Raw genomic sequence first — 26,262 nt, forward strand, 5'->3', positions numbered from 1 at the left:
GAAAAACTTTAAAATAATTATGCTCAGTGTATTCGAGGGGCTAAAAAACAACACTGAGAATCTCAATGAAGAAATGGTAACTGAAAAATTACACAGCAGGTTTCTAGAACTAAAGAAGTACCCAAATGTAAAGCCTTCGAGGAAGAATTTTACGACAAAGTAGAGACAGGTAATTAAATAATTAGCGAGTTGGAAGGTGAACTGGAATATTACTAGGATGAAACAGAATACAGTGATTAAGAGACAAAGAGGACACAATGAAGGGGCTTAATATGCGTTTAAATGGAATGTCAGAAGGAAGAGGAAGAGCAGGGAGGGAGAGAAGAGCTGACCATCCCCCTAAATTGATGAAATAAATTCTAACAGCCCAATAAACACCAGGCCTGACAAAAGGTCACGGAGTAGCATCTTTAAGCCACTGAAAAAAATAAATAATTGCAACCCAAGGACTCCTTACTCAAAGAAAAATATCCTTCAAGAATGAATGTGAAATAAAAAAATTTAGACAAACAAAAATGAAGAAAATTTGTTATCACCAGCCCCCACAAAAGAAAATGATAAAGAACATTCTCCAGAAAATAATTTTAGATAAAAGGCTGGAGATCAAAGAAGGAATAAAGGCCACAAAAATAGAAAATAAGAAAGAGTCAAAAGAATAATAATTATGTCCCGTGGAGTTTAAACTATACAGAAGTAAAACACTAAAAAACAATAGCGTTCTAAGATAAAAACTTGAGAATAAAGACTTCTAAGGCCTCTATATTGTCTGGAAAATTTTAAAATGCCAACTGACATTAGAATTAAATCAATTGTGTATGTTGTAATCTCTAGAGTAACCAACTAAATGAAGGACAATAGAGGGAAAGTGAGATATTAAATTTTTCTTAATAAAATGACAAGAAAGAAGATAAAGAATATTGAATATGTAGGATAAAGAGAATAAACACAGTAAATGACAGTTTTAAACCCAAATATGCATAACTATATTAAATATAAATGCTCTAAACATGAAAGTAAAACATAATGGTTACCAGACTGACTTTTTTAGATTGAATTTTTTTTAAACCTAACTACATGCCCTGAACACATACACATATAAATCATATGAAAACAGAAAAGTTGGAAGTTAAATGATGGGAAAGTAAATGCTATGAAAACATTATTGAAAGAATATAGTATGTCTCTAGTAATACCAGACAAGGTTTTCTTTAAAACAGAAAGCTTTACCACAGTTAGGAAGATGGATTCTTTTGTAATGGTACAAAAGATCAATTTCCCAGAAATATATACAATTATACATCTGTATGCAACTAATAACATAAACTCAAAAGATATAATGTAAAAACTGGCCAAACTATATTAAAACACAAAAATGAAAAAATTACAAGTACATATATCCACAATCAAAAAGAGATTTTCATACAGAGAACAGAGAACACTAAATGTATAGGCATTCCCAAGAAAAACAAAACAAGAAAGCATAATAAACAGAAAATACAAAATATTATATCATGAATAATTTCAAACATATCAGCACTCACAATAAATTTTCTCTGTATTCAATGACATGAAAACCTATGCAATAGATCTGTAAGGAGAATTTGAGACCTCAAACTGCCTTTTATCTTATAACAAAACCAAAAGAAGATCTAAGGAATTTACTTGATACAATTAATCAGCTTTATTTAATAGGTATATATCTTAATTATCAATATATATTTATTTTTATATTATACATATCAAATTTTGTACTCTCCAGAGACTATGCATTTTACAAATATCAATATAATATTGATCACATATGAAAGTTGCAAAAATTCAATAACATTGCAAAAGGGAGTTAATATATGTCATGATCTCTGATCATAGTGTGTAAAATCTTGACATTAGAAACAACAAAAGAGGAACTAAAACAATACATTTACTCATATGTGGAATATAAAACAAAAAGTAACAAATGGACAAATGAGACAAAAACAAAGTCATACACGCAGACAACAGAAAGGTGGTTACCAGAGGGAAAGGGAGTGGCGGGGGGTGCAAATTGGGTAAAGGGGTCGAATATATAAAAACAAAAAACTACATTTTGTGTGCGGAGCACACAAAACAGTGTACAGATGTAGAATTATAACGTTATGCACCTGAAATTTATATAGTGTTAACCAATGTTATTCTCAATAAATTTAATTTTAAAAATATTATTAACTTGATTGTATGAAAATTTTAAAGCAGCCTCCTATATAACTCCTAGATAAAAGAGCAAATAGCAACTGAACATACATTCCATTTGGGAAAAAAATCAATTAGACAACTATATAATAAAACTTCTGTGGTTAACCTGTACTCTAAAAAAAATCCTTAGCTAAGAAATGTTTTTCTTTTTTACTTTCAAATATCAAATGTGAAAATAAGTAAGTTAAGCATTCAGCTCAAATAGCAAGAATATTATGAACAAATTAAGCATAAAGAAAATATAAATATTTTGGAAATAAAATTGATATATAAGTACACTAGGACCCAGAAATTCCACATTATATTATCATGGTTAATCTTTGGCATGGATGTACAAAAAATAGACTATGAATACTGTTTTTGATAGCGAAGCATGGAAATGAAACAAGAAATTTAAATAATCCCAAATGTCCATCCACAATAGAAAGATAAATTCCATACATTTGCATATCTTATATTTGCATGTCATAAATTATATATTGTATTTTTAATATTTTCCATATTTAGCCCTGGCTGGTGTGGCTCAGTAGACTGAGCACTGGCCTGCAGAACCAAGAGGCTGCCAGTTGGATTCCCAGTCAGGGCACATGCCTGGGTTGTAGGCCAGGTCCCTAGTGGGGGCTCATGGGAGGCAGTCACACATTGATGTTTCTCGCCCTCTATTTCTCTCTACCTTCCTCTCTCTAAAAACAAATAAATAAAGTCTTTTAAAAATATATTTTCTGTATTTATATATAAATACATATATTCAAACATTCTTATAAAGAAATGTTATACTCTAATAAAAAAACTACATTAACATGGATAAATTTCAAAACCATAATATTGAGCAAAAAGCAAGATCCAGAAGAATTCATTCAATTTGATTCTAATTCTAAATGTTCAAAACCAGGACAAATCAAGCTACATAAATTTTAGTGATCCATTAATATGCTGTAAAACCATAGAAAGACTGAAGAAAATAACCAGAAGTTCACTAGAATAGTTACCTCTTGGAGAGAGAAATAGGCATACATGGAGAAAGGAATACACAGAGAACTAAAAAGATGTTCTATTTTTTAATTATGCAGTCAGTAATCCATTCCCATTATTATTAAGTTATACATACACATTATATACATCTGTTTGCATATTACATTTCATAATTAAAAGTAGACAAAGTAAATAGATGAAGGAATGAAAAATGAGAAATCAGAAACTGATTAACATAGAGCAGAAAACAGGGAAATGAGAAAATAAAGGTAGGAGTTGATTTTATTAAAAAAAAACTCAAGAGAAAAACTGCTTACAACCTTATAAATAAGAAAAATAGGAAAAACACGAAAGTACAACCCTAGGAGAACAGCCTCACCCAATATGTGAAAAGATTGTGAAAAGATATTTTGAAAATATGAGAAAATTATCTGCATCTCTTCCAAAAAATGTTAAAATAGGGATAATATGGTGTTCCAACTAAATATAAATTATCAAAAATTACTCAAGGAAATATGAAAAACTCAACAGCCATTGAAAATGCTGTCATCTCAGAAAAAAACCTAGGCATAGAAATATCACAACCAACTAATGTCTTTCAAAACACATTCAAAAGAAAGCTTAACTGACATGTTGTATAAACTATTTCTGAAAACAGAGAAAAAATAAAAGTTTAATCAATTACTTTCATGAAACCAGCATTATCCTGACATTAAAAATTTGACTAAACTAGCACACACACAAGGAGTAAACAAAGACCAACCACGTCTGTAAGTATCAATACTGAAATTCTGAACACACACAGCAGCTGGCTGAACTCAGCAATATTAAAATAAAAACTGCACTGTCACCAAGTGTGCTTATTTCAAAATATGGAAAGTTACCCTTAGGAAATCAATTACTAAATTATATCAAGTGATAAGGAGGAAGATTATACGCTCAACCCAGTAAGTGCAAAAAAAGCACCTAATAAAATGTAACAGCCAATCCTTGTTAAATAGAAAAATTGTGAATGAGGTATAGGAACTTTAACAGAAAATACAGTATCTACCTTTTATCAACAGCCACTGCCTTAATTAACGGTGAAACAAAGGGCATTTTTTTAACTTTTTTATTGATGTTTGAATACAGTTGTCTCCATTTTCCCACCACCACTCTCCCCCGCCTTACCCACGCCCACCTCCCACCCAATCCCACCCCCCCCTTGGCTCCATCCGTGGGTCCCTCATTCATGTTCATTTACATGCCTTTCCCACGTTATTTCCCTCTCCCCTCCCCTCTGGTTACTGTCAGTTTGTTGTTGATTTCAATGTCTCTGGATATATTTTGCTTGCCAGTTTGTTTTGGTAATTAGATTCCACTTATAGGTGAGATCATATGGTATTTGTCTTTCACAGCCTGACTTACTTCACTTAGTATAAATACTTTCCAGTTCCATCCATGTTGTCATGAAGGGTAGGAGCTCCTTCTTTCTTTCTGCTTCCTAATATCCCACTGTGTAAATGTACCACAGTTTATTGACCCACTCATTTACGGATGGGCACCTAAACTGCTTCCAGCACTTGGCTATTGTAAATTGTGCTGCTATGAACATTACGGTGCATAGGTTCTTTTGAAGTAGTGTTTCAGGATTCTTAGGGTATAAACCCAGCAGTGGAACTTCTGGGTCAAAAGGCAATTCCATTTTTAGTTTTCTGAGGAAATTCCATACTGTTTTCCACAGAGGCTGTACCAGTTTGCATTCCCACCAACAGTGCACTAGGGTTCCCTTTTCTCCACAACCCTGCCAGCAATTTTATTAAATCAGAACAAGATATAAGAAATAAATGGTGGTTATCACACTACCATTTAGTGCTTTCTGAAAATTATGGCTAATAAAATAAGTAGAAAAACATACAAGTGTATAACTAATAGCCAAGAGAGATGAGAAAATAAAATTTGAGGATGATGTGACCACCTAAAATTCCAAAAGGAACTGAAATAAATTAGATTGATACAAATTCAGAAGGTGAATAGTTGTACACAAATATACAAAAAATTACTCTTCTAATGTACAGTAGTCCCTCCCGCCCCATATACAAGGTTTTGCTTTCTGTGGTTTCAGTTACCCATAGTCAACCAAGGTCTGAAACTATTAAATGGAAAATTCTACCCCACTCCATCTCATCACGTAGGCACTGTGTCATCTCACATCATCACAAGGGGAGGGTGAGGACAGTACAGGGTATTTTGAGAGACCACAGTCACATAACAGTTATTACAGCATATTGTTATAATTGTTCTATTGTATTATTAATTAGTGTTCATCTCTTGCTGTGCTTAGTTTATAAATATAATTTTATCATAGGTATGTACAGGGTAGGGCAAAGTAGGTTCACAATGTTTCGGATGGAAAAAATAATACAATAATTAATAAATAATAATACAAGAATAAAAACTTTTGCATACTCAAAGCTGTAAATCTCCTTTTGCCCCACCCATATATATGGGGGAAAAAACATAATATATATTGGGTTCAGTACTATCCATGGTTTCAGGCACTCATTGAGAGGTTTTGGAATGTATTCCCTGTGGATAAGGGGGGACTACTGTATAAACAATAATCAATTATACATAAAACTCTATTCACAAGAGCAACACATTTTTAAACTATCTCATAATAAACTTAGGATCTGTATCTAGAAAACTTTACTAACACAATTAAAAGGAAGTTTTAATAAACGGAGAGAAATGAGTTCTTAAATAAGAAGACTCAGAGAGTCCCAAAGAAGTTGGACCCAAGGAAGCACACACCAAGGCACATCATAATTACATTACCCAAGATTAATGATAAAGAGAGAATCTTAGCAAGAGAAAAGGAGACAGTTACTTACAAAGGAGTTCCCATTAGACTATCAGCTGATTTCTCAAAAGAAATCTTGCAGGCAAGAAGGGGCTGAAAAGAAGTATTCACAGTCATGAAAGGCAAGGACCTACATCCAAGATTACTCTACCCAGCAAAGCTATCATTTAGAATAGAAGGGCAGAAAAAGTGCTTCTCAGATAAGGTCAAGTTAAAGGAGTTCACCATCCCCAAGCCCTTATTATATAAAATGTTAAAGAGACTTATCTAAGAAAAAGAAGATCAAAAATACAAACAGTAAAACGACAACAAACACAACTATCAACAACCAAACCTACAAAAACAAAAACAAAAGCGAACTAAGCAAACAACTAGAACAGGAACAGAATCACAGAAATAGAGATCACATGGAGCGTTATCAGTGGAGAGGAGAAAAGGGGAGAATGGGTGAAAAAGTAGAGGGAACAAGAAGCATAATCGATAGGTACAAAATAGACAGGGGGAGGTTAAGAACAGTACGGGAAATGGAGAAGGCAAAGAACTTATATGTATGACCCATGGACATGAACTAAGGTGGGGGAATGCTGGTGGGAGGAGGGGTACAGGACGGAGGTGAATAAAGGGGAGAAAAAATGGGAAAACTGTAATAGCATAGTCAATAAAATGTATTTTTGAAAAGGGTGAAAAAAAAGAAGACTCAAATTACAAAGATGTTGACTTTCCCCAAAGTGATTTGTAAATCTAGTGCAATTAAAAGAAGAATCTCATTTGAATTTCAGTTTGAAACTTTATCAACAGAAATAATCAAAAGTACTTGGAGAAAAGAATTACAAAAATGAACTCCAAATAATATACTCCCTAAAAGAACAATAAATAAAAGTGTGGAAGAGAATAGAATGTCCATAAACAGATTCATATTACTATATGTAATAATCTCATCAATGATAAATATGATATTTAAAGTCAGAGGGAAAATAATTATTCAATAAATAGGGTGAACAATAGATTAACAGTGGCAGTGACCATATCCCTACTTCATACCATACAGCAAAACAAATTACAGCTATATTAAATGTGCACTTAAATGTACAAAAATTGTGCCATAAAAGAAATAAAAGAGATTAAAGATCAATGGTTAGATTCTTTGGCAAAAGGAAGCCTTTCTCCCTGCTTCAAGGAAAGAAAGTAGAAAGAAAAGAAGGAAGGGGGGAGTAGAAAGGATAAATGAAAAGGAATTATGTATATATTTAACCTGATACAAAATATAAGTACTCTCCATATTTAAAAAAAAAAGAGACAAAATTCACAACTAGAAAGAAAAGTAATTATTTTTGTTAATGTATGCTATAGACAAGGATTAAACTCATTAATAAGTTTTTAAATCTTTGTATATCAATAAGAAATGAAAATGCCCCTCAAGTTACTACCAGTAGCGTGGAGAGCCTAGTGAAATAAACATTCCAGTCATCGCTGGCAGTGTCTCTTCCGGGTGGCAAGCAAATCCTTTCTGGAGAGTAATTTGGCAGCATTAACAGAAATCTTTATAAAGGGCATACTCATTAATATTCCACATCTAGAAATTTATCATAAGGAAGTACAAGCAACATATACAAAGATTTCTAAAGAAGGTTGTACTACCATTTAAAATACTAAAAATCTCTGCCCTGACCAGTGTGGCTCAGTTGGTTGGAGCATTGCCCATAACCGAAAGGTAGTGAGTTCAATTCCCAGTCAGTGCACATGCCTTGATTGCAGATTCAAGTCCCAGTCCAGGAGGGTACAATCCCTGGTCCCAGTGTGCAGAAGGCAATCAATTAATATTTCTCTCACACATTGATGTTAATATCTCCCTTGTTCTCTCCCTTCTTCTCTCTTTAAAAGCTATGAAATAATGTCCTCGGGTGAGGATTAAAAAGGTATTTAAAAAATACTGAAAATTTCAAAATGAACTAAGAAAATAATCTAGTATATAACAAGGTGATAAATTATATGCTACGCATATTAAAATTGTCATAGGCACTACTAAATAAAGGAAGACATAAAATATCATTAAAAAGTGTTGCAGCATATGTTGTATACTATGGTCACAATTTTGTATTATATAGTTATTACATATGGATTTAGATATCCATTACATAAGTAGAAAAGAGATAAGATGGATATGCTCTATGTTAACAGTGCATAATGCTAAATAAAAGAAATGGGCCCTAGCTGGCGTAGCTCAGTGGATGAGTGCAGGCTGGGAACCAAAGTGTCCCAGGTTCTATTCCCAGCCAGGGTACATTCCTGGGTTGCAGGCCATAACCCCCAGCAACCGCACATTGATGTTTCTCTCTCTTTCTCTTTCTCTCTCTCTCTCTCTCTCTCTCTCCCCCTCCCTCCCTTCCCTCTCTAAAAAAATAAATAAATAAAATCTTTAAAAAAAAAGGGTCAATGTTTAAAAAAAAAAGAAATGGGTTTCTTGTTTCTTTTTTTTTTCTATTTTTTAAAATTTTGACAGGGAGTACATATTTCCTTTATAATTTGATTTTTTTAATGTATCAAGAAAACATACAATAGGGAGAAGAAACGGCACTGAGATAGTTGAGAAGACATCGGAGCACCTGTTACTGCAGCTGGTTTCAAACCTACAGACCCAAGCTTACTATAATCGGAGGACCTGAAAACAATCTTGTAAAGAAAGTTGTAGAATGACTGGCATTTTTTTTTATCCTGAAAAATAAGAATTGCATGGACAACAGAGACACACACCCTGCTTTTCCTGTTCTACAAACTGCTAAGTAATGTTCTGTGAATTCATGGTAAAAACCCTAAAACAGATTTTTGTGAAAATCAGTTTATAGATCTCTATGAATGTATGGAATGATTTATCAGTAACAACATGGAGCCTCTCCAACAAGGAAGGTCTTCACACCCATCTCACTTCCTCCTTTAATAGGATTCACACGGTTGTGCACAAGGGAAATGATACAGATGCACAATATCCTAAAAGCAACAAAGCATTGGACAAATTTTTCCTTATAATTTAGAGTAAGACTGAAAAATGTTACTAACACAAGGGTAGTGTCCATAAAAAAAGAGTAAATGAAGGCCTCTCAAAATTCTGTCCTCCATAAATGTAATAAAACTTATAAAAATTATCAGAACCAGCTTTTTCAGAACTCTGGAAATTAACCATACTCTTAAGCAATCCAAGGGGTATTTATTCAAGAAATAATCTTAATAAGAACAGTGAACTTTTTGATGCTTTAACTTGCCTATTTCATGCCTGGTACTTGCTTATCCAAACATTTCTCTATTTTACCTATATTAAAGCCCAGAAATTAAAGCACACACACAGGAGATAATATCCAATCACATTTTCAAAATAATTTCAATGGGCTAAAAAATTGGCAAGGTGCAATTTCAACAGAAATTATTGTAACATCCATACTTAGGTTAGAAAACTGAAAAGGAAAGAATGTGTTACACCAAGATCTAGATCCTTCACTGGGAATTGTTTGTGTAAAAAGAAATCTAGGAGGTTTTAACTGACTTCAAGATTCATATCACACAATCAAATACAAAATGGCGTTTTAAAAATGCCCATATTGTTCAATTCATGCAGGAGATATAATGATTATAAATGTAAGTGCACCTAACAACATAGGCCCAAAATACAGAGATTGGCAAAAGAAGGTTTACAACTGTGAGTATGTGAAATAGTTTATTCTTCTATTTTTATTTATTAATTATTAGATTGTTTTCCATACGAACAATGATAAGCCTACTTTTTCCCACCCCTGTATATAAAGTAAATTGAAAGAATGGAATGGAGAAATATACAATCCTATAATAGTTGGAGTCTTTTAATACCCCACACTTAATAAGGAATAGGACACACAGATCAATAAAGGAACAGATAACTTGCAGCACATTATAAACAATTACACCAAACACATATATAACAGAATGTTCAACAACAGCAGAATATACATTCTTCTCAAGTGCACATGGTACATTCTCTAGGACAGACCACATGCTGGGCCATAAAGCAAGTTTTAATACATTTTAAAAGACTTAAATGACATGAAGTCCATTTTCTGACCACAATGGAATAAAGTTAAAAATCAGTAACAGAAGGAAACTTGGAAAACTCACAAATACATAAAAATTAAACAGCACTCTCTTCAATAACAAATCAGTCCAAAATATCAAAAGGGATATGAGAAAATATTTTAAATAAATTAAAACAAAAGCAAACATATCAAAATTTATGACATGCAATGACAATGGTGCTCAGAGAAAAATTTATAGCTACAAACACCTACATTTAAAAAGAATAAAGATTACAAATCACTAGCATAATTACATACCTTAAGAAACTAGGAAAAGAAGAGGAAACTCAGCCCAAAGCTAGCACAGAGAAGGAAATAATAAAGATGAGGGTGGAGACAAACCAAATAGAGAATGAAAACAACTGGGAAAATCAACAAAACCAAAAGGTGGTTCTTTGGAAAGATTTAAAAAATTGCCAAACCTTTAGCTAGACCAAGAAAAAAAGAGAGAAGACTTAAATTGCTAAATCAGATGTTAAAGAAAGGGCATTACCATAGACCTTACAGAAATAAAAAGAATTATGAGAGAATGCTATAAACAAATAGCATTGTTCATGTAGGTAATCCAGTATGTTGGATAACTATCTACATGACAAAATGAATAATCTACATGAAATAGAGAAATTCCTAGAGACAACTTAACTACCAAAACTGACTCAAAAATAAACAGAAAGTCTATATAAACCTATAACAAGTAAGGATATTGAATTAGTAATCAAAAACGTCCAAACAAACAAAAGGCCAGGACCAGATGACTTCACTGATAAATTCTACCAAATAGCTAAAGAAAAAGTAACACCAAACCTTCCAAAAATTAAAGAGGAAGACCTATTTCCTAATTCATTTTATAATACCAATGTTACCCTGATACCAAAACCAGATAGGACACACACACAACCACACACACACACAAAAAAAAAACTAGGTCAGTATCTCTCATGCATACATCTTTAAAAAATCCTCATCAACATACCAACAAAACAAATCCAACATCATATTAAAATCCAACATCACATCACATTACCAAGTGGGACTGATACCAGGAATGCAAAGGTGGTTCAACACATGAAAACCAATAGATATAATACACTACATTAATAAAAAGAAGGACAAAATGTATGATCATATCAACTGACACAGAAAAAGCATTTGGCAATATCCAACACCCTTTCATAATAAAAAAATCCATAAAACCAGGTGCTTATTAACATGATAAGGAATATTTATGAGAAATCCACAGCCAACATCATATGTAATGAATGGTTAAAAACTGAAAGCTCTTCTCCTAGATCAGGAGCAAGACTACAATGTCTACTTTCTCCACCTCTATTCAACATACTACTGGAGTGCTACCCTAAATATGACATCAAAACCAAAGGAAATGGAAAACATAGATCCTGCATTAAAATTTCAATTTTTGTACATCAAAGAGCATTGTCAAGAGAATGAAAACACAACACATAGAATGTGAGAAAATATTTTCAAATTACGTATATGATGCGTTTAATATCCAGAATATATATAGAACTCCTACAACCCAACAACAGAAAGACAAATGACCCAATTTGAAAATAAACAAAAGACATGAATAAACATTTCTTCAAAGAAGATATAATCAATGGCAATATGCACATGAAAAGATGCTCAACATCATAAACAAGTATTAGTGAAGATGTGAATAAACTGGAATCCTCAAAACATTGCTGGTAAGAATGTAAGATAGTGCGGATGTTGTGGAAAACAGTTGGACAGTGTCTCAAAAAGTTAAACACTGAATTATAATATAATTTAGCAATTCCACTGTTGGGCATATACCCAAAAGAACAGAAAACAGGGACTCAACCCTGGCTGCTGTGGCTCAATGGGTTGAGTGCTGGCCTGCGAAGCAAAAGGTCACAGGTTCTATTCCCAGTCAGGGTACATGCCTGGGTTGCGGGCCAGGTCCCCAGTAGGGGGCGCATGAGAGGCAACCACACATTAATGTTTCTCTCCCTCTTCTCCCTCCCTTCCCTCCTGTCTAAAAATCAATCAATCAATCAATAAAAAGAAAATAGGAACTCAAATAAATACTTGAAAGCCAAGTTCATAGCAGCATTATTCACACTAGCCAAAAGATGCCCATCAACAGATGAACAGATAAACAACATGTGGTATACATACATATTAGAGAATATTATCCAGGAATAAAAAGAAATCCTGACTACATGTGACAACATGAATAAACCTTAAAAACACTATGGTAAGTAAAAACAAAAATCCAGATAGAAAAAGCCATATATTGTATGATTCTACTTATATGAAATATCCAAAAAAGGCAAAGCCATAAAACAAAAAGCAGCTCAGTAGAAACTGTGAGATGGGGAAGTGGGGACTGACTAGGTGGTGGGCATGGAGTTTCCTCCTGGTGTGATGGGAAATGTCCTGGAATAAGGCAGTGGCAATGGTTGCACAACATTGTGAAAATACTAACTGCCACTGACCTGTATGCTTTAAAATGGTTAAAATGGAAACGTTATGTTATATATATTTCACCACAATAAAAAACAGCAAAGGTATATAGATGCAAGTAAAACTTTAATATAAAAACAGCTAATACAACTTTCACTATGCTTATTCTATGTTTCTATTTTTCTACTTTATCTACTTTTATGTTTTGTTTTTTATATTTTTGTTCCTTCAGTTCACTTTGTTGTTCTTTTTCTAACTTTTTTAGATGAATATAAGTTTTTTCTCTTTTGTTTTTAACGTATTGTTTATTGTAAATGTCCTTCAAACCACCAATTTACCAATCGCACAGAAGTTCCAAGACTATTGTTGTCATTCAGGTTGCTTTTAAAATATTCTGCAATTTAGATTCTGGTTTTTCCTGAGACTAAATTAATAAAAAGTCCAGTGTCCAAATTACAAGAAGTGAATTTTGCTGATAAACCAAGAATGATTCTAGGTAATACATTTAAAGTAGGGCACTAAACAGATTCGAGATATCCATGAGAGTACAACCAGGAGGGTGAACAATTGGGAAACATATCAGATCAGAGCAGGAAAAACAACAGGGATGCTTACTCTGGAGGAGAAAACAGTCCTAATTTCCAGTGGCACAGAACTTTCTGGAATATTTGAAAAACTTCCACAAGCACGTCTTATGCCATAGGCGCTGGACATAAGTCACTGAACCAGACGTGGCCCTGCCTTGGAGAAGACAGTCCTTAAATAGGTACAAAAGTAACTGACTGATTGCAAGCACCAATGCTGTGAAAGATATGAAAGATAAGCACGGGATTCTCAGAGAATGGATAACAGGGAGGTCTACCCCGGTCTGGGGGCCAGGGAAGGCCTCTTTGGCGAATCAACGTTAAAGCTGAGCCAGGGGCTCTCAGACACAAGAAACAGCATGAATAAAGGTCCTGAGGCAACAGGCATTTGAATGAACTGAAAAGAGGCAGTGGGTATGGTACACAGAGAAGAAAAGGGGGAGTGGTCCTAGCTGAGCCCGGAACAGCAGGCAGGTGTTAGATCTTGGTAAGTACTTGGAACATTTGCCCAAGAGCAATGGGAGGCCAATGAAGACTTTGGAAAGACAGTGACCTCTTCAGAATTACCTTTACAATCAACTGCTTTAGTTATGGAATGAGACAGAGGGTAGCAAAGAGGAAATGTTGAGGAGTCCGGTTAAGAAGCTACTGTTTCTTCCAAAGGGAGAAAGAAATAGCATGGATTCAGATGGCAATAGGGAAATGGCGCTACCTAGGAAATGAAAGTGACAGATCTCAGTGACTGAACTCATTACGCTTACCAATGTAAGCGTAAATTTCTCAAGAAGGCAGACTTTGACTCACAAAGGTAGAAATTGCTCAAGAAGGCAGACTTTGACTCACAAAGCCTTTTTCAACAGCTAGCACCCTATGCCAAAATAAAAGAGGCTGCCCTTCAAGACAAAGCACCCTATTTGCTTGGAAAGTTTCCTCGAAGGGTAGGGGATCGTATACGAAGGGTGTGTGTGCTGGATGCAGAATTAGACTGGATGACACCTAAGACATTCCAACTTCTAAACCCCTTTGCTAATCAGTATGCATGAATGTCAGGCCCTCTGGACAACTCAATGTAAAACACCTAGGAAAGAAAGAAATCATGTGTGTTTATGTATGTATAGGAAGTATCACCTATCTCCGTTTTCCTCTCTATTCAAGCTGAGTTTCTTACAGAAAAGATGCACTGATAAATTACCATTTTAGTACTTTTACAGCTTGTCACACCGATGGTGACAAAATAGTATTATATATCTCCTTCTAGTTCTTTGTATTTCTTTAAGTATTGGTATAAATACTTCTATTTGCTTGTACATTCTATCTTAATTGTGGTAACTATCAATATGCTCTGGCAATATTATTTTTAAGCCAAGTGAACAGGCCCATATGATAGCATCTGGGACCACCTGCCTCACCAATGGAAGCCTAGCTACTGTGAACACAAATCCATATGAGGCACCACTGTCCACCAGGTGCCAAACTGTACGTACAGTATACGGTAGTAAAGGAGGACATTATCCTGCCAATTCCAACCACGGAGGGACACAAACACACTGCCAACCAAAGGGGGCAGGGAGGAGCACATGGGAAAAATACACTGAGGCTCAGAAATATGCTGAAATGATAAGACTGAGCAAGAAATATTACCAACTGCCCTCAAAACCTGCATTCTCCTCAATACCAAAGCCTGAGTGAAGGTCAAGAAACCCCAAGACCCCTGAAAGCGGTTCCTCCATGGTAACTCCTAGAGGGCGGAGCCATCGCTATTTCTGAAGCAGCGCGGCTTCCGCGCTGACACACATGTGCTCAGACAGATCCAACGGGAGGGTTTCCTATCCCAGTGCAGCCATGCACAGGCACTCACTCCTTTGCACACCAGCCTGCGGGCTGGCCTGCAGGACCCTCTCTCAAGCGCCCCGGCTCACACAACTGTGTCTTCCCACACCAGGCCTGGGAGCAGCCGGAAGATTCTCTCGTAAGTGGTTTTAAGTGGTGGCAAGTGTTGGCAGGTTTGGTTTGGTTTGATCTGGTTTGATCTGGTTTGGTTTGATTGCCCTGTCTTGCGATCTCAGGGCATTCTTCATTCTAACTGATCCTGGAGTCTCAAAGAAGAGATGAAGGAAATGTTTGTTTCATGATTAAAACCTGACATGTAGCAACTGCTTGCAGTTCTTCTCTCCCATTTAAAAGTCGGGCCAGAAGAACCTAGAGCTCTCAGAAAGCCCGACATTGTGTTTTATGCCATATAAGGAGACAAGGTGTTAGACAATCGGTCATTATCACACACTACTATACCATGTCTAGGACGTTCACCAACCGCCACCTCCTGAACCTTGAGTAGGTTTTAATTACAGTGGGATGCATCGTGCCGTAAAGCGCGTTTGCTTGTACATTTTTGTGTGAGGCGACATGAACAGGCCTGAATTTTTTAAGACCACTGCGGACCTACAACGTTGCTGAAACAATGCACGTACGAGAAGTTCAAATATATGTCCCGGCATGGCAGGAAAAGCTGTATGCTGAGGTCTGCTCACAAAGGAAAGGGTTGACCTGGCTGTCCCTTTCAACACACTGAACACTCCGATGTGGTGAACTACATGTGGGTGTTAGGTTTTTCAACTGTCACTTTCTGAAGGACGGTTTAAAAGATACTTGTGGCAGCAGCCCCAGCACCCAGCGTAGTGCCAGGCACATAGTTGACGAACAATGAATATTTGATTGATGGAGTAGTGAGCAAATGATTGCTTTTAAATAAAATCAAATTCAGCATTTGTATAAGGTCCATGGTTTGTCAGTAAGACCTGTTCAGACATAATTTTTTAAAGATTTTATTTATTTATTTATTTATAGAGAGAGGGGAAGGGAGAAATAGAGGGAGAGAAATATCAATCAGTTGCCTCTCGCACGCCCCCAACTAGGGACCTGGCTTGCAACCCAGGCATGTGCCCTGACCAGGAACCGAAATGGTGACCTTTTGGTCTGTGGGATGGTGACCTTTCAGTCTATAGGTTGATGCCCAACCCACTGAGTCACACCAGTCAGAGCCAGTAATAATTTTTAAAAACCTGGACTAGAAATGAAAATCAAAGAGGAACACTCCCTCATCCAGAACCTGAGAATGTGGTGGTGACCTTTGGCAGGGAAATTCCTGGAGTGGCAGAATGTGGCCCAAAGCCCCAGTCCCAGATATGTGTCCTTAAAGTCTCCATGCTGCCACTCCTCTGAGTCATTTATAAAGCAATGTGGTGAAGGGTCAATGCGGGGATTCTGGGACAGATGGCGTGATGGAGTCAAGACGGAAGAAATGGGAGCACAGCAGTATCCTGTACACTAAGAGAAAGCAGGGCATAAAACAGCAAACTAGTGACCCTCCAAGGCCTCTCAGGAACCTGTCACTTCATAAGGCCTGGTCAGCTGGTGGGCTTTCACCGGAATAATGTGACTTCTGGAAGAAGAAGCTCCTGCCCACTGGCTAAGGACAGGTGGGCAGTGGCAGAAGAAGACGATACACTGAAAGAAGGGATAAGAATGCGTGGGTCAGGACCAAGCAGAGCTCCTCTTCATCGTTCACTCAAGCACCAGAGCCAAAGGCTGACTCAAGGCAGGGGTGAACTGTAGACCCAAGAAAGGGCTGCCCTAGCAGTCCAGCACCACCTGTGCCTGCCACCCCGAGTATGGCTCCACCGGAACCACTCCAGCGTGCATGAAGGCAGGGGGGGGTCCTTGGAGCTCTAGGCTTGCCCCTCTTCACACATGCATACAAACAGGATGATGACGGCTTCTAACAAGTAAGGCATTTACTGAAGAAGTCAATAACAGACTCATTCAGGAGGCTTCCAAAAACAGAAGAGATCTCATTTTACAGCAGAGGCCATCAAGGCTCAAAAGGATTCAAAGAATAGTCTGGCCACGCGATGTCATCAAATGGTGGAGTGTGGACGAGAACCCTGACCGTTTCAAGCAGGATCCATTCAGAGAAACAGAACCACTAGAATGTGTACATTAATCTACTGCCAGGAATTGGCTGACACGGTTCTGGGGTTGGCTAAGCTAGTCGGAAGCTCACAGGGCAGCCCGTTCGGAAAGGCAAGCTGGAAGTCTTCCAGGCTGAAGCTGCTGTCCGCACATGGAACAACTTCTTCAGGGAAACCTCAGTTCCCTTCTCAGGGCTTTTCAACTGGTTGAATCAAATCCACCAAAATAATATAGGATAATCTCCCATAAAGACAACTGATTACAGACTTTAATCTCGTCTACACGATATCTTACAACAACACCTAGATAAGTGTTTGAGTGAACAGCTGAGGACTGCAGCCAACCAAGCTGACCCATAAAGCTGACGATCACATTCATTCACCAGTAGTGCTCCATCCACTCCACCTCTCCTCTCAGAATGCGACTGTGGCAAAACCTAAATGAAGAACTAACTGTCTCTCCTAGTCCTCCAACTGAGCACGATCTTTTCCTTGAACGAATTCTATTTTAAAAGGTTCTGTATGCCGACATTATACAGGTTCTACTTTTTTTCTCCAGGTATAATCACTGAAGACACCAGACCCCACTGTCACAAGTCAGTGAGAGAGGGATTCGTAGGGTTTATGAAAAGTCACTTCTTCTAGAACATAAGTCCAATGACCCAGAGTCTACGCCACAGTGTTTTATTATCCAAGTCATCCGAAGTAGCAGAGCGTGTGTAGAGGTGGGAGAGTGGAGATGATTGACCCATTCTCCCACTCCACCCCCGGATAACACAACCTCTCCTCACTATCACGCCCAAGATTCTGAAGTGTCAGCCACATAAGGAGTCTCTACATCCACACTCCCCACACTTCCTCCACTCATTGTTACACTGAAGTCAAGTCCGCCCCCACCTGCCAATGTATGGAACAGATGTTCCCTGGGGTTACCAATGACTTCCTGGTTATGAAATCCAAAGGATGCTGGTTGTTGACCATACCTTCTTTTTTTTTAAGTTTTTATTTATTTATTTGTAGAGAGAGGGGAAGGGAAGGAGAAAGAGAGGGAGAGAAACATCAATGTGTGGTTGCCTCTCAACGTGCCCCCTACTAGGGACCTGGCCCACAACCCAGGCATGTGTCCTGACTGAGAATCGAACCGGCAACCCTTTGGTTCACAGGCCAGTGCTCAATCCATGGAGCCACACCAGCCAGGGCCATACCTTCTTTCTGGAAATGCAATTTTCCACTGTCTTCCTTAACAACAAAGCCTTTTTTTTTTTCATTGCTACCTCTCTTGCTAGTTCTTGTAAATCTGATCTTTCTCTTCTTCCACCACTTAAATGTCCATTTTCTCACTACTCCATCACTGCACCCTCCTCATGTGTACACACTGTCATTTGGCTTTAATTATAATCTATATACAAATGATTCCCAATCTCTATTTCCATGCCAAATACTGCTTCTGAGCTTCAGACTCACATGACCTACCATTATGGACATCTATACCTAGATGTCTCAGAAACACTCTGAATTCATTGTCCTTTCCACTGCCCCCACTGCCTTCAAGCAATGATTCTTCTAGGTTTTCTATCTCTATAACTGGTCCCACATCATGCACTAAAACAGAAACCAATCCCTACATACCATCAATAAGGTTTTATTTGAAGGGGGAAGGGGAATATGCAGCTGTAAATCACTTTTGTGGCCTCCCTTGCAGCTAGATGACCCCATAATTAGGTTCAGGCCAATGAGCTGAAAACAGGACTGCATGGAACTTCTAGATAATTATTTATAGAGGATGATTCAATTTTTGCCCTTCCCTCCTTCCTGCTTTTTTCTTCCTCTTACAAAAAGGATGGTTAGGTCTATATGGCCATCTAGGAACAAGCAGTGACCTTGAAGACAGAAGACACAACTGAAGATGAAAGAGAGAGAGGGAGCCTGCCACCCTGAGAACTTCATACACTATCACAGCAACCTTGAACTGCCTAATTCCATGTATATTTCACATTAGAAAACAAACTTTGTTTAAGCCACTGTATATTTTCTATTACATGCATCCAAACATAATCCTGACTGGTACACCAAATTGTGCTGATTCTTTTTAAATCTTTCAATTCTATCCATGTCTCTCCATCTCCACTACCACTCCCTCAGTTCAAGCCACCAAAATTGCTTGTTTCAGCTACTGAAACAGCATATTAACAGGTCACCCTGCTTCTAGTCTCCCTCCAACATAATCCATTGTCCATTCCTGATGGGCAATCTGAGATTATGTATCGATAGTGTTGAAAATGTGCACATTCTTCAAACTAGTAATTACACATCTAAGAGTCCATACTAAGAAAAATAATAAGATGTGTGTGTACAAATAATAATGTTCACAGAGGTCAGCGACAGCAGTATTTATAATGGTTTACAAATGGAAACAATCAAGATGCCCGACAAGAGGGAATTACAGACAAAATGGTGCATCTATTCAAGTGAAAATGAACCTGTTATTAAAAATTATGATGTAGAATAACGTTTCAACATATAAAATGTTCACTTTATTTATTCAACATGGATTATAAAACAGTATGTACTCTGTCTCAGTTTGGTTTTTCAAATTACATAAATGTGTATAGAATACTATTTTACTTTTATCTTGTATCTATACCAAGAAAGCTAACATTCTAATTAATTCAGATATCACATTAGGATTAATTGAACACAAATAACAATAGTTATTTTAGGTATTATCATTTTAATTTTTTATTCTTATAATTTTAAAGATGCAACAATTAAATTGCTTTCAAAAACATAAAAGATAATAAATATTCTCAATAAGTCTTGCAAATCTGATCATGCTCATTTCCTAATTTAAACTTCTCAACAGCCGTTGCCTCTTCTGGGAAACCTCTCAATTCCCCCAAGACTGGATGCCCCCTGCTTCCGGAATATCCCATCTCCCCCTGTACTAACACTTTTTCCACAGCACTCGCCGTAAATTACCTTTCTTAACTATATCTTCCACTAAAACCATAGGCCTACTGAAAGCACAATGCCATCATTTCTCTAGTGCTTGGCATCTATGTGGTGTTCTGTTGATGGGAAATAAATGATGATTGTGCTGTGAATTCAACCACATCTATACCCCTCTTCACTAACCAAGAGATGCAGAACAACTCCTACCTTTGGAATATAAATGAATGTCTCCAGTACCTAAGATCTTCAATAATTACATTGCCTAAGCCATTCCTTATCAATTGGTCAGGCTGCAAGAAACTATACGCAAACTCTTTGCAAAGAAAGTTTAAGCCTCTGAAGGAATAATATTATGCAGTAAGGAATGACTTCACACAAAAGTCTACTTGAAAATAAGCTGATGTCTACCCAGAGGGAATAATTTAAAATCATTTTCAAAAGGTGAGAGAATTATACATCCACTCAATTTTCATCGGGTGCCTACTATGTGCCAAGAAATTGATTTGACTCAACCAACATATTTTCCTTGAAGAAATCTGCCTCTTTGAAAACTGGTATAGAGATTCAAGCAGTCATGTCCCTGACTGTCCCAATGCGACACGTGCTTCTTTGGCAGGAATTACCTCAGACATGACTGGTAAATAGAAGAATGATGTCAGTCTAAGAAGTAAGCTGTGTTGACTCTTATGTGATTTTTCCTAGTTTGCTGATATTCTGAGGCAATCATAATAAAGTGCTCTCACAAGGAAAGAGAAACAGTGATGCATGAAGACCTCAGAACAAAACTGGAAATGCAAGCAAGTGCCTTCTTTTAATGTTAGTAGTAACTAAAGTTGGCTTCAAGAATCACTATGTTTTCTACTATGTTAACCTGCCTGGAAAAGCTGCAAGTTACAGGTAAAGAAACTACACAGACAGTATGATGGGTGGTCACTTCACAAAGTATGTGAACATGTAATCACTCTGTTGTACACCTGACACTATAATAATATATTGTATGTCAACTATAGTTGAAAAATAATTGTTAAAAAAGACCTATAGGAATAAATGAAGAGAGCTACACCCTGGGCCAGCTTTAATTTTGATGACAATGGTCTCTACTAGATGCAAATGCCCTCTGCCCTCTACAGAGAGAGGAAGGACTCACAAACCTGACCTGAGGCTTAAGGATGACCTGACCTGCTAAGAGCAAACACCAGCCAGGTGGAGATTTAACCAAACTGTATTTTTATTAGATTTCTTTTTGGTTTTGATTCTGGTTACAAAGTTCCACACGTTTTCAGCTTCAATCCTTTTTTCGTATAGCCCTGTTATTTGTTAGTGCGTGATTCTGCAAAACGCAAGGTGTGTATGTATATATAGCGCTATAGCAGAAATGCCTATGTCATCACAATAGCAGAGGAGGTTTTTAACTAAAGTAAATTTCTTTCAACAAAACTAAAATTATCCTATTATTATTGTTATTTATTTTATTTGGAATAAAATGAAAGCAGTATTTTCTAATATATATACATATATATTACATATATACATACAAACATACACATAATCACACACATATACACTAAATAAATACTGATGCATGTATCAATCCCAAAAAAAGACATATGGCATATTTCATCCCTTTAAGATAGAACTAAGTATAAATAAATGAATGTTGACAAACACTGAAGGAATGATCACTGTCAAGTCCATCTCTATAAATTGGCCTCTGCTGACTTTTTCTCTAGACATACAGCATTCCTTTTGAACATTTTTGCCAAGTGCAGACCTCCTCCACAATGTCAGCTACCACAAGGCAGGGGGTGTAAAATACCGCCAGCAGCCACATGGAAAGCTACATGTCTGAAGCTTAGATGCATTCGATCCTTCTAGTGAATAACAGTGTGGTTTTCTGCAGACGGTTTCACTCACTTCCTTCCAAAGGGAATTTGACAGCCACCCCTACACATGGCGTTAACACGACTAAGAGACCATGAGCCGGGGAAGGAAAGAGAACAGAGAGTAACACCACAAGGATAACAAAGGTCACCAATGTACTTTACAAATACTTAATTCAGTCTCCTGTTCATTGATTCAGTCAAGTCCCTGAATGTGTAAGGAGCTAGGGACACAGAGATGAACAAGACAAGAGAACTGGGTTTCTTATTCCAGTGACTAGGTTTTCCTGACACTCAAACATCTTAACAAATGATTGACTAGAATCCTGGGGGTGCAAACTCGAGTGCTTCCTGGAGCCAGAGGAGTAACGTAAGAGTGAGGGAGAATGAAGCGCAGGCAGAGTGATGAACTAGAGATCACATGCTCCATCTAAAGGTACTCAAATCCATCTTCCTTATTTACTTTTCAGGTAAAATAAAACAAAATACATAGACAGCCAAGACCTGGCTCACAGACCACCACCTTATGTGGCTATGTTTAGCAGAATGCAGACCAGAGCATCTGGATAAGGAATTTCATTTTCTATCCAGACAGATACTTGACTCTAAGACGGTCAACCAATACTTAATATCACTTTTCTAACACAACAAATGATGAGAACGCTGCTACAGGAAAACGAGACAGAACAGTCTATCAACATCAAAAAATTTGGAAACTGAGTTTGATTCTCTATGACTGAAGAGTTCCGTTACATAAACAAAGTTTTCATTTTCGGGCCTACAATCTGCTATTTGGGGAAGGTTTACGCTTTACAATTTAATTGTCTGAAACATCAAAGAGAAGATGAGGAATCTCTATAATCCAAATCGCATCTTCACCAGAAAGGGTCAAGAACAGCGTTAGTAGGTACACAGGTGAAATATGTCCATCAGAAATGTATAGTTCTTAGACCACTCCAAATGTGTTTTCTTGATCAGAGGTTAAAAGAAGCCATTTTATAAACACTTAAATATATGTTTAATTAATGTAATACCAATATTGAGAATTAGATAGATTTTCTCCTTTTTTCTCTTTCAAGGTCAATCAATGTACTGAATATTCCAAGTGTTATCCTTAAATCAACACCCTATTTTTTACACACACAACAATTTTACAGTTAAGAGTTATATATGCTAATGTACAATTAGCACTTCTTAATTGCTTTTTAAAGCCAAATTTGGACAACAATTTAAATTCCTCAATATATGTTATGCATCGTAGGCTATAAAAATGTTGACATTGGTTATATTCTCATAATTCAATTTAGCCCTTTAAGTAATGACTATGCAAATAACCAGCCACGGGAAAATTATTTTACATCTAGCACAATTACCTACTATCACAGAAGTAATTACTGTTATTGTCCTGTTTATTGAACTTCAATAAGAACTCTTGAGGTGCCAGGATAGTTCCAAGGCCCATGTGAAAACTCCCCTTTACCAGATTCATCTCGCAACTCTAATCACCAATGTTAAGAACAGTTGCAGATGAACATTAAACAAGAAATTATCCCCTGAAGGTTCATAAGTTCCAAACTTTAAATGGGTAAGTATTGACAGCTCCTAAAATGTCCTCTTAACACCTTCATGATGCAACTTTTCACCCTGGCACGCTCAACAGCTCTAAGATGACCCCATAACAATGGGTAGAAAAATCCACACTCCCAACACGGTGAGTTTTGCCCCTGAACAGTACCTACTTTGGGCCAATGCCCTAATAGAGCTAGTTATTCTTTTTGAAAAGCTCCACCAAACATCCCATTTTACTGTACTTCAGCTTTTGGTTTCAGAAATTGCTCGGCCATCTTGAAACAGACCAAAGTGTTTCTTGGGTGACCCACTGGCCAAAATCTGACAAAGTTCTTCATCGGGTTTCTACCCAACTTCGTCTTCCTGATTAGCAACAGGGATGAGGAAGGCAGTAAGTAGGGCAGAGAAGCAGTCGACCTGCATCACTCTTTCACAAGTGTTAAGACCGTCCATCCATCCCACCTGAGCACACTCCCTGGTGGCCCATGACTGGGCCTCACCGAGTCCAGAATCATCGAAAAGACCCTGGTGGCACAGGAAGCCAAGGTGCCAACTTGAGTGTTCTCCATTCTGCTCACTGACCAGCCAGCGAATCCACCATCTTGAAAAAGCTCAGCAGTCCAGAAGGCCCAAAGAAAAATGTTCATGGCAGGTGAATCAACCCTAGATTCTCTTGTTGGTGAATCACCCCTGAGTCCCTTACCCACAAGGCTACCCACGTTTTTGGAATTTTACCAACAAAATTTTCCAAAAGCCTTGAGACTAGTGTTAATGTGTTTATGTTCAGGGAGTCAAGGTCCAGGATGACTGATGATACTGGTTTCTTGGAGGATCGCAAGGCCCGCTGGTTGAAGGTGACTGGTCTCTTAGATGCCTTATCCTGAACCTTCTCTTAGGGGCCAACACCTCTTTGGAGGCATTCTGCCCAGGGAGTAGGGATTGTTTCTTGTTTCATCCAGTTGTAGGGAATCCAAACACACTAATTTGAGTCCAGAGCTAGCTAAAGCGTAGCTCCCCAAAGGCCGTGACTATTTCTCTATTTCAAAGATGCCAGATTAATGCATACCTTGACCTCTTCTGAGAGGCTTTCAAGATATCCGATGCGGGCGGCTCACTAACTGTGTGTACCTGGGGGCAGGTATCCACTGAAGGTGACAGTGTGTTGGGAGCATGGCTCACATCCCATGTCCTCTAGCAACGTGTTACCACCCACCTCTGACTTCCACGTTCTCTTCCTTCCACCAGGGGCCATCTGCAGCGCCCCCTTTCGCCTCCAGTGAGCATGACACCCCAAGGACCACCCCCACCACGCAACCAGTAGGGTTTCCCAGCCGGGGTCTTGGGCAGCAGGTGGGGGGAAGGGGCGGTGGCCTGGTGGCCCCGGGGAGCGGTTTGACGGGTGTCTCTCGACCCCCCACTATGCCGCCCCCTTCGCAAGCCCCCACAGGACCCCGCCTCGCCCGGGCTGGGCTTCGCTCCCATCGCCCGCCCCACTCCTCTCCCGGGCCCCCGGGCCACGCACCTCCCGCCCCGCACCCTCGCCGACCCCCGTGCGGCCCCCAGCATTCCTGGCACGTCCGGCGCCGACTTTTACCTGTACTTTCTGCACTCAAGGAGGCTCGTCGGGCGAGAAACACCTCCCCGGGACCGCTACCTCCCCCGCCCCGGCTCCGCCCGGCTTCCTCCTTCCCCTCCAAGGCCGCAAAGTAGATGGAGTAAGAGAGAGTGTGTGCGAGAGAAAGAGAAAGAGGGAGCGGGCGCGGGCGCCGCGGGAGGGCGGGCAGGAGGGAGGCGCGCCCGGCCCCCGCCGCCCTCCGGCCGCCGCCGCTGCCGCCGCGGGCTCGGCAACTCCCGCTCGCGCCCGGCCCCGGCCCCGGCCCGGTCCCCGCCGCCCGGCTGCCGCCCTCCGCCCGCCGCTCGCGGGCTGGGGCCGGCCCGAGCCCACGCGTCCCCGTACCTCGTAAAGGTCCCCAGAAGCCATGCCAGGCTGCGGAACTTGGCTCGCCGGGTGTGCGCGTCTGCTCGCTCGCGCCCTCCGTGCGTGTGCGCGAGGGGGCCAGGGTGCGCGTGTGTGTGCGCGCGTGTGTGTGTGTGAGTGTGTGTGTGGTGTGTTGAGTAAACTGTGTTTTTGCAGAATGACAGGCTTGGGGGCTGCCTATGCGCAGAATCAGAGCGGGCGGCGGCGGAGCTGGCGTAACCGGCAGCGGCGGCGGCGGCGGTGGCGGCGGCACTTAGCGCGGGCAGCAGCGACGGCCGCGCAGTGCGCCCGGATGGCACCGACGCGGCCCGAGCGCCGCGGCCCCGACGAAACCGGCGGCGGTGGACTGAAGAGGGAAACGGCTCGCACAGGCGCCGACTGCAGGAAGCCGAAACGCGCACAGCCGCCGGCCCGGACGACCGCTGCCAACTGGGCGAGTCCCCGCCCCCCGGGAGCCCGGCCCGGCCCCCGGGGCGAGTGGGGGGCGGGGGCGATTGCCCGGCCGCGCCCGGGGGGACCGGTCCCGGAGAGTAGGGGAGCCCTTGGGTCCGTCCCGCTGCCCCCGGCCGGCTTCTGGAGGTGGCTGGCGGGGTCCCGGGGGGGTAGCGGGCTAGGTGCCCGCTGGGCGCACACGGGCCCAGGCTACGAAGGGGCGGCCGGGGAGACAGGTAGAGGGCTACAGTGGCACGCCGCAGGGAAGGGGCCCAAGTTGGGCTCCGCGGGTCTCAGGTTCTCACCTC

General features: G+C 39.4%; 1 protein-coding gene across 2 annotated transcripts in view; it reads right to left on the bottom strand.

Moving 5' to 3' along the window:
- CDYL2 (chromodomain Y like 2) overlaps positions 1–25,918 on the bottom strand; it is a 164,351-nt gene extending 138,433 nt beyond the window's left edge. The window contains exon 1 of one of the 2 annotated variants that reach the window (XM_028501904.2): positions 25,502–25,918. In XM_028501904.2, the coding sequence (XP_028357705.1) occupies positions 25,502–25,525 (24 nt within the window). In that variant the 5' untranslated portion in view covers positions 25,526–25,918. Of the gene's footprint in view, positions 1–25,138; positions 25,301–25,501 lie in introns of those variants that run through there. The other variant, XM_036012247.1, reaches the window with a different exon arrangement.
- Between the last annotated feature and the right edge of the window lie 344 nt (positions 25,919–26,262).

The sequence above is a fragment of the Phyllostomus discolor genome, chromosome 12, assembly GCF_004126475.2.
Source record: "Phyllostomus discolor isolate MPI-MPIP mPhyDis1 chromosome 12, mPhyDis1.pri.v3, whole genome shotgun sequence".
Taxonomy (NCBI): domain Eukaryota; kingdom Metazoa; phylum Chordata; class Mammalia; order Chiroptera; family Phyllostomidae; genus Phyllostomus; species Phyllostomus discolor.